Source organism: Hermetia illucens, chromosome 2, assembly GCF_905115235.1.
Source record: "Hermetia illucens chromosome 2, iHerIll2.2.curated.20191125, whole genome shotgun sequence".
In the NCBI taxonomy this organism is placed as follows: Eukaryota; Metazoa; Arthropoda; class Insecta; order Diptera; family Stratiomyidae; genus Hermetia; species Hermetia illucens.
Genome location: NC_051850.1, coordinates 14,527,255 through 14,539,183, shown reverse-complemented (window position 1 = coordinate 14,539,183; position 11,929 = coordinate 14,527,255). Strand labels below are relative to the sequence as shown.

General features: G+C 45.1%; 1 protein-coding gene across 1 annotated transcript; it reads left to right on the top strand.

Moving 5' to 3' along the window:
• The first annotated feature begins 1,854 nt into the window (after positions 1-1,854).
• LOC119647643 lies at positions 1,855-9,553 on the top strand. Its single transcript, XM_038048705.1, has 2 exons — positions 1,855-2,301; positions 9,329-9,553. Exons 1-2 carry the CDS (start codon positions 1,855-1,857, stop codon positions 9,551-9,553), a joined length of 672 nt encoding a protein of 223 aa, XP_037904633.1.
• Positions 9,554-11,929: the final 2,376 nt, after the last annotated feature.

The window sequence follows — 11,929 nt, the reverse complement described above, 5'->3', positions numbered from 1 at the left end:
CATATATCCCTGCAGACTATAGAGATCTCCGATCTGCTAGCCCTGATTTCGAGTTCCTGTCCCAAGGACTTTCCAGTTTGGCTCAAGAATTTATCCGCCGTTATATTCTTCGACTTCTTGAGCTCCAGCATAAGATCCCCCTTCTGAGACCGTCTAATGCCGCTAACATTATCTCCCAAAGTAGTAAGTTCGGGGTCTGCCTTCACTCTCTTGAGAATATTAGCGTAGGACCCTTCGCCACGCTTGGGGATAATGATAACCTCCGGTTGTACCGTCCTCCTATCTCTCTTTTTCCGAGGAGCCACCGTTCTCCAGGCTTCCACATCCTCTTTAGGGGGTTCGCACCCTCTTTCCGAAATTGTGGCTACATGAGATTCCTCTACAGCTTGAACAGTCCTCCTTCCTTGATGACGATCACTTTTTATATTCAGTTCAGAAATGATTATCGAGTTCCTACCGTGGATTAGCGCCCTTGGAAAATCTATTTCAATATCTAATGAGGGTAAATGGCACCATCGAAAAAAATCTGTACATATTTAATAAAGTGAGCTGGGATCAACCGGACAATATCTTTCCATATATTCATATTTAGATTTGTCCGTTCACTCTCCTTTTTGGATACCTTTCAAGGGCTTTCTCCTATCCAATTTCCCACTGAAACACGCTACATATAAAGTAGGGGTAACTTATGCGCATTCAAGAATGTTATTGTGGGTGGGACAGTGCGAAAATGTACATTGCCCTCCCCCTGAATAACACTAAGGGGGAGAACGAACTGTTGCACATTTCATTATAGCTCTTAGCTCTGCGAGGAAAGTCTAAAGAGAAATTCCACCCGTGGAAGAAATGGGAAACAGCTGTTCGCATACCCTGCCTGGGTGGGTGGTGAATTGCTGCCATGTGGGTAGTTTTTGAGTCAGACATGGCCGCGAAAAGAGTACGCGACTAAAGAGAAATCATGATTATGGAGAATAATATTTCAGGGAATTTCAGGACTAACCGTGACCGTGGAAGATACAGGCAGTTTTGCTTTCCATATGGTTAAGGATTTTCACATCATCTTGGCACACTTTAGAGAATGAACGGCCTCCTGCGTTTTGCGCGCTAATATGGAATTGCTACGTGAGGTACAAGGGTTTATTGTGTGAAGAGTTCTTTATGATTGTTCGTGACAATGCGGCCGGAATTTAAATGGATCCTGTTCTCTGAAGTGACAAAGTTCAAGTGAATCGAAATGAAAATCGTAGTTTAAGTGTTTAGTGGTTGTTCGACGAATCCGAAAATTGGTACTGTGTCCGGTGTCCTTTGCCTTTGAAATGGAAACTTTGCAATCGTTCAAGGATTGTCAGTACCTTCAGTAATGGTAGTTCACGAAAACAGCCCTCATTCCTCTTTTCTACTCCGTTTCGCAGGAGCTCGTGCGATGTGTCCTTTGTTTGAGTTCAGTACGTAAGTTCGTAGGCGTTCCGATAAGTAGTTAGTCTGCCCCTAAGTCAGCGCGTTCTAAGTGGTACAGTATCTTTTATCTGGAAGTTGGGCATAAAGTCGCATAGAAATTCGTCTTTTCGGTCTTCCTTCAAGTATCCTTATGTTTCCGTGGCATTGTAATATTTGGTCGGATTTAAAGTGAAAAGCAGATGAACATAGCATAGACATAATAAACAGGACAATTAGAAAAGTGGAAAATCTGTTCTCGCGACTGGACATTGATCCCGTCCATATGCTAAATTGGCAAATCGACTGACAACGGGTATCTATCGGAATGCTCGGTCGTGTTCAGCTCCTAAGACGTCTATAGTGATCGGACACAATCGACCACCGTATTATTCCCTGTGGTGTCTCCTTCATTTTCTAATGGCTATTAGAAAGGTACAAGTTTCATTAACAACTACATCCCCTACGGTCGCGGCTCCTGTCTACCATCGCAATCTACAGTCTTCGATAAGCGCCAATGCTGGTATCATTTCGTCCGCATCGACAGTGTCGTCGGTTCTCTCGCGAGTCGTTGATTCCTCCGTTGTTGCAGATAATCAACGGAATAATGTGATTATTGCTGGAGGACGAACCGCGTGTCCGACGGGTGGCGGAACATGTGGACTGGCAACTGGTGTGGGTTGCGGGGGAAGTGGAGTTGGCCTAGCAGCTCCTTGTTGTACTAACAACTGTGGAACGTCGAATTGTGTACTGGCGCCAGTGGGATTAGTAGTTCCTGCAGCTCCAATAGCAACAGCTAGCGGTGTAGCCCCGAACAACTTGCTCTTTTGTACCGCCTGCAATTCAAGATGTTTTATCATTCAAAAGGTATGTCCTCGTTAAGATAGTATATTTCGATTGTTCACTGTTTGTCTGACAATATGTTGGGTATGAAGGCATTTTTTTTGTTGGATAATACAATAAAATATGAGATTTAACAACTTCGTGACCTGTAAAGAGTTAGAGTCGTATTTAATGTTTCTCCACGTGCATAATATATAATGAACTATCCTTTCTGTCCCATAAATTGAATCGAAATCGTAAATGGTTACATCAATTGTGGTTTCCTAAGCGTGTCAAAACTCCATCTTGTGGATATTTCACTAAAAGCAGGATAAAAATATACACTTTGGAAAGGCTTCTGTCGATATGCTTCTTCCCTACCTATCGTTTTCCTATAAATTCACTTCACTTTCCACTAGTTCAGAAGCACATATATTATTTTAAGACATCCCACCAATGATCCTGGCAGTATTGGAAGCGTCGTCCTTTCTGTGCCTTTAGGACTATATTCGGGCATTTGGTAAAGAATCATTAAGGGGTGGAGGTTTTTCAAGATTTTTTTGACAACCTTATTAAAATCGGTTGTTTGTCTGTTTGTCCCTCTGTCCGTCTTTTTTTGGCTGGGGGAAATCCATCATGGATACACATCTGGAACCTAGGACACGCATGCCGGACTCTTATCGACTAAAACCTCCTATATTTTCTCCACACTCTTCCCCCAGGACCACCGTTCCGGTATTGCTTCGCGGGGCTGTTCAGTTCTTAACTGTTCACTCTAAACGAGCTGCTACCGCTTTGCATGGCGTTAATTGCAGTAACTTCCCTTCTATGTCCTCGCTGTACTCCTGCTGCTTTTCGCTGCTGGTGGATCCGTTTCACCATTGCAACTACCGCCTCCCATGCTGTATTTGATTGCACCATATACTTTATCAGATTTTCCACCGTTAAACGGGTATTAAGCTTTGTTTCAAGCTTTCTCCTTGAGCTTTTAAATCTTGGGCAGGCAAAGAAAATGTGTTCTGCATTTTCGGCTGCACCTTCATACATAGGACAGTCGGGCGATTCATCTAGACCGAACCTATATAGGTAACTCCTGTATCCACCGTGTCCGATTAAGAACTGAGTCAGATCGTAACTCTTCTCACTGTGGTTCCGCATAGTCCACATGCTTATGTCTGCGATAAGCCTGTCTGTCCACCGACCATTCTCCGCCTGGTCCTATGCTGTTTGCCATGCAGCCAATGACCGCAAATGCTCATTTTGCTTGTTTAGGTTCGCTTCCTGATTTTCGCACAGACGACTTGCCTCATTGGTTAGAATATCCACCGGGATCACCCCCGCAATCACAGGTTCGGTAGGCGCAACATATTCGGAGAGCGCTTAATCGATATGCAGCTTGAAGCTGTCTGCGATTTTCTCCGACTTTTATCCCCGACGCCCACACTGGTGCCGCATATAAAAGTGCAGAGCTGACGACTCGCGTTTTGCCAGTATTGAGCTGATAGTCTCCGCTTTCTGCCCAGTAAGCTGTGCGTCTGTCTGCCCGTCTGTCTGTATTTTTCTTAAGAAGGTGGAAATCTTCAAAGGACTCTGCCCTGGGCACGCCAGAGTGTGGGATTTTTACCCACTAAAATCACCCCCAACTCCCCCTTTACCCGGGGAACCATCTTTAGGTATTACATCACGGGGGGGGAGTTAGCTTACTTTAGCTAGGTCTCCTTCCGTCTACCCATGAGGTTCGTAACTGCGCCTTCCTCACTTCTTCTGCTTTTCGCAGTTTATCCTGGATTACTGCAATCATGGAATTACTCGCATCCCAGTCTTCCTCGCAAGCTACCATTCTCCGAACAAAATTTTCCGGTGATAACACTTCACCTAGAGTTTCCTCTAGCTAGGACATTGGAAGAATACGTGCGCTGGGTCCTCTGGGACCCCGCCGCAGTTTGAACAATTAGGTGAGGTGTCCAATTTAAACCTGTACAGGTATTGACGGTATCCTCCATGGCCGGTGAGAAACTGGGTGAGATTATAATTGATCTCCCCATGCTTTCTCTCCAGCCACTCCCTGATGGAAGGAATCAACCTGTAAGTCCAACGACCCTTTTCTGACTGGTCCCATTGCTTTGCCGTCTATAATACTTATGGATCCTCTCCCTTCCGGCTTTTTTTCACCTGCGATAAGGGAGAGATGGACTTGGTGTTATAAATGTTCATCATTTCGGTTGCCAGGATGTCAATCGGAATCATTTCCGAGATGACGAACGCTGCATCGTCTAAGACGGTCCTGAAGGCAGAGCACACACTTAAAGCTGTTCTTCTGTAAACCGTACCCAGTTTATGTACATTGCCTAAAACCTGTAGCGCTTTTCCCCAAACTGGGACTGCATACAGCATGATAGAGCTCACGACCCTGTCTATGAGCAGCCTGCGGTCCTCCTACATTTGACATCATCATTGCGAGAGCCATACTCATAGTGGATGCTTTTTCGCAAGTATGCTCTATGTGCTGCTTAAAATTGAGTTTTCCGTCTATCATCACCCCCAAATATTCTATGGCCGGCTTGGAACTGATGATACGATTCCGGATTCTAATGCAGGCGTAATTTCTTTTGCGGCGCTAAGTGAGAAGAACCGCTTCCATCTTTTCCTCCGCGAGTGCCAGTCCAGCACTCTCTAACCAAGCCTTAACAACACTGATTTCTTCGCTTGAGTACAACTCAGCATCCTCGAGATTCTTTGCGACCACAACCAGTGCTATATCGTCGGCGTAACCGACCACCGTGGCCTCCTCCGGAACCGGAAGTACTTCCGGTTCCGGAACATGTACATACATAAGCACTTAATTATACATGATGTTTCACAGTAGTGGGCTCAGTGCAGAGCCCAGTGGGACACCCGCGAAGACAACGTGCTCCTTGGGTCCATCATCGGTATTATACCAAAGTGTCCGCTCATGCAAGTAGCTATCGATAATAGCGGCGAGGTAGGTGGGAATACCAATCGTCGCCAGAGATTTTCGTATAAGGTTCCAATTGGCCGAGTTGAATGCATTCCTCACATCCAGGGTCACCATCATACAATATTTGGTGGTACAACCCCTTCCGTGAATTGCATTTTCGGCCAAGCCAGTAACTATTTTGATGACATCAATGGTTAATCTGGCTTTACGGAACCCATACTGCCTATCTGAAAGGCCCCCTTGGCTCTCGACCACTAGGAGTAATCTATTATAAATAACCCGCTCCAACATTTTCCCCCTAGTCTCTAGAAGAGATATGGGTCTATGGGAGGATGGATCCCCTGGAGGTTTGCCAGCCTTAGGCAGCAGCATCAGTTTCAAACAGCTCCTTGAACATATCCGGTCTACATTTGATAGCAAGTTTGATGGCCTTATTCGATATGCCGTCCAGGCCCGGGGCTTTGCTGTCGCCTATTCGACTGCAGATCTCCAGCAGCTCGGTCCTGGTGACTGGTAGAATCAGCGTCACATTCAGGGGACACTGGAAGGTGTCAGTATCCCCTCTTGCTGGGGAAATAACCCCTGGATTATTTTCAACAGGAGCATAGGGCACATGATCTACGGAGATGATCGGCCTCTAAATCGTCCTGTCACGACTTTATAGGTGCTACCCCACGGATTTATGTCATTTATTCAACATTCCCTCTTACTCCGCTGGATGGCAAGCTTGAGGTTTTTGCGGGCTTCCCTATAGGCATGCTCCCTTTGCCCTTGATCGATCCTACCAATTGCCCTCCGAGCCGTTCCTCTAGCTCTATGGCAAATCGAGCGAAGGCTGGCAAGTTCACTATTCCACCAATAATTGTGTCTTCTAGTGGGGAATGAGCATCTCCTAGGCATCGACACGTCACATGCTTTAGAGATGCTTTTGTAATATGGAGAGCTCTCTCCGTGGAGGTGCCTGCTTTGCTAGGCAGGTATAACTACCCATGAATGTTTGCTCATCCTTCTTTTTTGCAGATCATCCTGGTGTTCTTTTGGATTTCGGCTTCCGGGATGCGGGTCTCCTGCCTTGTGGCTGCGTTCAAAGTGATTGCCTGATGGTCGCTGTACGTGAGGTCCTCATTAACTTGCTAGGATATGTCAAGTGCTAGCGTAGAGCTGAAAAAAAGTCAGATCTACAATTGAACCAGTTAAAGTCACCGGTCACCGTCTGATTGCGTCGTGAACAAGATTGTCTAGTAGGACTTCAAACTCAGGCGGTGTGAGGCTCGGTGGGGCGTAACAGCTCTAGCCGCCTGACCCATGCTATATTGTATGGCTTGACGACCGCACGACCATATCGCCGCTCCACTAGTCGAATCTGTGACCCATACACGTAGAGATTTCTGTACGATTCATTAACGATAGCAATCTCCATTGCGGATTCGTAAGTGGTCTGCGCAAGCAAATCTTGTGCGACCCTGCAATGATTGAGGTTTATTTGTATTAACCTTATTTTTTCACTGCAGTTAACCCCTTCCTATATTCCGGGCATTTGCCACTTCCGGCAATATGCTGGTTATCCCGTCCCTCCTTTCCTTTGCACAAAATGCATTTGAGGTTTCTATTGCACTTCTTGGCAATCTTCCTTTCCTTTCCTTTCCTTTCTCCCCACACCTTCGACATCGATCAGGCCGATCGATGGCGCTAGTGCATGGCTTCGCGAAGTGTCCAAACATTAGGCATTTGAAGCACCTCTTTAAAGAGATCTGTTCCCTGAGTCGGCAGACAACCCATCCAATCCGAACCTTCCCCACGGCCAACAACTTTTGCGCTGATTCCACTGGCAGTCTCATTGTGGTCGTTTAAGTACCACCGTAAGCTTTTCTTAGGCTCACGATAGATTCTTCTCCGAATTCCTCCAACTTGAATTGTTGCTTCAAGGCAGTGCAGATCTCTTCTCTGGATGTTACCTCATCGAGATCCTTGCATTGTATATAGATCTCATGTTGTTGGGACCGAACCGCGACATTCTCCCCAAGTGAGTTTATAACTTGGTTACGAAAGCCATCAGTTTTCCCCACGCTGGATTTTTTCAGCTCAAACATGAGATCCCCTTTCTGGGTCCACCGAGTTTTGCTGACATTTCCGCCGGTCTTTTAGGACGGGGTCATATTTCACCTTCTTCAGTATCTCCGCATACGTTAGATGTCCTCTGCTGGAGATTACAATTGCCTCCGGGTTTGGTTTCTTGTTTCTTTTTTGTTTACCACGTTAGTCCAATCACCGCTCTTATTTTCCTTCGGTTTCGCTTCGCTAGTTGACATTCCTACTTTGGGCACTTTGGGCCCTTCTGAACTTTTAGTTCCAATTGTTGGGCTGGTCCAGACCCTTTTTTTCTTTTTTGGTGCCTCTTGATTCCCCAAAGCTTACCCTCTTTGTCTCGCACTCTCTTACTGGATCGAAGATCGCTTGTGATTTGGTGTCACTTGGGTCCCCTGTGATACTGTTGGTTCTGGGATGTCCGACTTTTCCTTAGGTTTCCTTACTTCTTCCTGGGATCTATTGTAAAGCACCCTGATGGCTCTCACCATGTTCTTAATGGCTTGGTGCACGCTGTGCTTGTCCTTGATGAATTCGGACAGCTCAACTATTTTAGTCCCAAGCTGCATAAAAAGTAGTTCTTCTGGGTCTGGGCACTGTTCTCGGTGAGTCTTGGCCAGATTACTCCTTTTACAGACTCTTCTCTTTTGCCGTCTTTGGTATTGGAGGAGAACGTAAAATTAATGAGCTCTTCCTGAATGGATTTATTTGCTGCTGGAGTACCTTTTGATCAAATCCGATGGGCCTTTTAGCCTATCATTCTTTGCTTTTGCAATCGGTGTTCTTGGCAGAATTGTGCTTCGTTTGAACACCTCCTTCTCCAAATCTAAAACACTTGTAGTATTAGATACCACGGTGGCCAAGTTGCCCACCGAGGCACCGCGGTTGAGGTATATTGACGGTCGAGAGCCCGCCAGCTCACTCCCAAAAACCGGCGGGACTGGGGTTCCGAGCCCTTGCACCGTAACTTTACTCCTTCTCAAATCGTCCATGTTGGTTTTATTTTCTGGGTGTCCTTCCTGAGAGAAGTGCATCTGACAGACAGACAGGCAGACAACAGGTATAGTGAGGGTTTAAGGCTGCTGTTGAGACTAGAGCCGACTGATTTATCAGTATATTCGAGGCGTGCCTGATAGAATGAGTTTTCCCCGTTCGGTGGAAGAGGCAGAAACTAGTTTTGCTACCGAAACCTAATTAACAACCGGGAGAACCATCACCGCTGGATTTACCTTATAGACACGATAGGAAAGATGCTAGAAAGAATCATTTATAATAGGCTTTGGTTTAGTTTAGTTTCCATCAAGCTCATCCAAAGATCAACGCCATAGACAAGGATTCTAAAACTAGCTCGCGACGTGATGTCTTCCAATAGGTCCTGTGCTGTGGTGAAGTTGGTCATCAAAAAGGTATTCAATTCAGTAAGGTCCAGGATTAAAAGCTCATGGGCTGAAACAGGTGTACCGAGTTTCTTGACTCGTAACTTTCAAGTGACTTTGTCAAATAAAAAAGGGCAAGTTGATACCAATTAGGGATCTAATCAGTACACTTTCGCGGAAGGAGTATCACAGGGATGGATTCAGGATAATTCCACCGTAGAGGGCCGCTGGACCCTCACTTTGCTTCTTCGTATTGAAGAGAGGATTCAGCGAAATATGACGAAGTTAATTGGGATCTGAAACAATTCATGTTGGATACAAGAGGTATATTCACCGATTCATGCTGAATGTTCCTCCCTTTTGTCCTGAATATGACTGCAGGCCAGGCCAGTCTGAGGCATTTTTTACGCTTCAGTGACTAGGTAGTTTCGAAATTGGGAGGTTGATAGCTCACGAATTCCTATTCCTTCTCCAAATTGCTTCTTATACAGGTAGGTGGTCGACAAAAAAGTTTAAACATTATTCTGTTCGAAAGGCTCCTGTTGTGTAGAATGATAGATGTTTCCTTGGATGAGTTTTTCGGTGCACATTTTCTATATATTTAAAATTGAATTTCCAAAATCACACAATGTTTCGATTTACATATTTTCAGGTAGCTCCAACAGTGCCGGTGATAAAGATGGATCATGCAGCAGAGGTGACCACAACTGCAGCAACCTTTGCACCAATTTGTTTCACCAAAAACGATGCTAATTATACAAGTGAAAGCTTCCATACACCTGAAATATGCTGGGAACAGTTTACGTTGCCACCTGCTGCAAGTGCGTATCCTGACTGTAAGTACAATAGATACTTTAGACTAGAAAAGATACTTTAGAACTTTAGACAATATCGTCATAGAATTTAAGGTTATTACCCCATTTATTATATAAAAGTTCCTTCTGATTGCTTCATTTTTCAAAAGCCCCTGCATTATCCAGTGTTATACTGCGGGGTCGCAAGGTTACTTACGCGGATACTCCCGATTATAAGCAGAACAGTTACAAGCTTCCCATCTAGAAATGATAAATTAAGGATTCAATTGTGAAAAGGACATTCTGGATCACAGAAATTGGGGGCTGTTTTTCATAACGTCCAGTTTGGTCAGTCCAACATGCCTAGTTGCTGAACTTTTCCCAAGTACTGGAATCATAAAATGATTTACAGGTGGAGTTTGCTGCTAGGCTGATTCATTGATAACTCCACAGCTTGGAACATGGAAAATTTGTGGAGTGCATTAGTGAGTTCCTAGAAAGAAGAAACGAACGGGCCGTAAAGTCAATGTTGGTACTTTGCAGAGATCCACTCTGAATCTTTGATACGAAGGTACTTTACTTTAACTAGGGTGGTGGCCTATAGGTCAAAATGGGGAAGCCGTCAAGCTCTTCATCGGAAACAACGAATGAGTAAAATTTTTCAGGCGTATGGTTAAATTAGATACCTGCGCAGAGAGCTCTCTGTAAAACAAAATACGATTCAAAGTAGACAGACATTCCCCAGCAGGAAAACTACCTCTTGGAGGAACCTTCGCTTTGTTGGCGATAATTTCTCAGAAGGTCTGTAAGGCAGTCTAAAGAAATTTCAAGCTCGTTGTTTAGCGAAATCAGAGCAGGTACTCTGCTCAGATTCAAATATAACTTTGTGCTGAGTCAGAAATTATTTCCTCAACAAAGGAGTGGTCATGACCGCCATGCGATGTGCTTATCGGTAGTAAAGGTACTAGCGATTTGCAACCTGAATAAGACCTTCGAGCCCGCGATGAAAGCAAGGGCACATACGTTTGAAAAATTGCTGTGCAGAGGAGATCCTTTCAAGATGGGAGTGGTAGAAATTTGTGTTGGTACCTAAAGTTGGTAAACCAAAAAATATAGGGACAAACGGTTTCTTCCAGGGCAGAGGCAACTTGTCAGACGCTGCCTCATCTCTGCCCTGGGAGCAGCGTGACCGAGAGTTGCAACAGATGGAAAACGCTCCTTTATATATTCGGAAAAACACGCCAAGGGGGCGAATTATATCCACTCACGGTCACGCTGCTCCCAGGGCAGAGGTGAGGCAGCGTCTGACGAGTTGCCTCTGCTCTGGACGAAACCGTTTGTCCCTATATTTTTTGCTTGGGTGCCATGCCCCAAACGAGGGATCCGTGAACCAAAAAGACGTGAGAGTAAGTTACCCTCCATTTGGTCCGGTCCAACATCAAGTTGATGTGGGCTTGTGATCCCTCACTTATCTTATAAGATTGTACTGCGGCCACTATTGTGAAGAAAGATATCGAGACGCACTTATACGGAGATAAACTCGGGGAGGGCAAAAAAAAAACGGAGCAAATACTCATTGACAACGCTTTATCTGTAAGAGAAATTACGTCTTGATTAGCATTGGAAATCACATCATCTTTTTAAGCCACAAAGCAGGAACTCTCCGAGCTATATTATCGTCATCCGTACGACTTAGGTGATCCGCCTGCCGCAACCTGTTGAGCCGGATTTTATTGTTGCACTGCGTGATATCCCCCTTTTTATGTATGGGGCAAATAACGCCTCGTTGCCAATCGTCTGGCATTGATTCGCTGTCCCAAAACTTAGAAGCAGTTAATAAACCGCCTGATGTAGTTGGTCGCTTCCATAGGTATTTAACCAGTTCCATTGCAATTCCTGACATTTGTCTGTCATATTCAGTTGGCGGGACCTTCATCCTCGCCGATATTCTAATGGTTGAGCAATTCATCAAAATACTCAATCCATCGATCGGAGGTTGCAGATCAAATTTCCTTCTTTATCTCGACAATCTCGACAGGATGAGCACCAAGGTTATATGGCTTCATCCTGCTGACTTGTTGGTGAAACTTCCGCGCATAGTACGATTTTTCCCTGTACTTTTCGAGTTCACAAATTTGTTCGTTCTTTCAGACTGTCTTTTTCTGTATGTATAGTCGCTTCTCCGCTCTACGAAATTCACGATAACTCTCAGTGCCTGCCACCGTTTTTCGAAAGTCCAGCATTTTTCCATTCTATTGAGAGCTTACATTCATCATCGAACCAGCCGTTTCGACCTCTTTGCAACTTCACCTCTATGACCTCTGTTAACTGCGGCTATTGCGGCATCCATTTCCCTTATATAGGTACTACGGAGGACTTTGTTGTGGATGGCTTCAGTATTCACTCTCTCCTGATTGGCAGAGTCTCCTCCATAGGGGGTTGATATTTCAAAATTTACC

Excerpts from the sequence above, each read along its gene's own strand:
- LOC119647643 (XM_038048705.1), top strand. The coding sequence starts at position 1,855 with ATGGCTATTAGAAAGGTACAAGTTTCATTAACAACTACATCCCCTACG. Across the intron at positions 2,302-9,328 it reads GATGTTTTATCATTCAAAAG|GTAGCTCCAACAGTGCCGGT; the intron begins GTATGTCCTCGT and ends ACATATTTTCAG.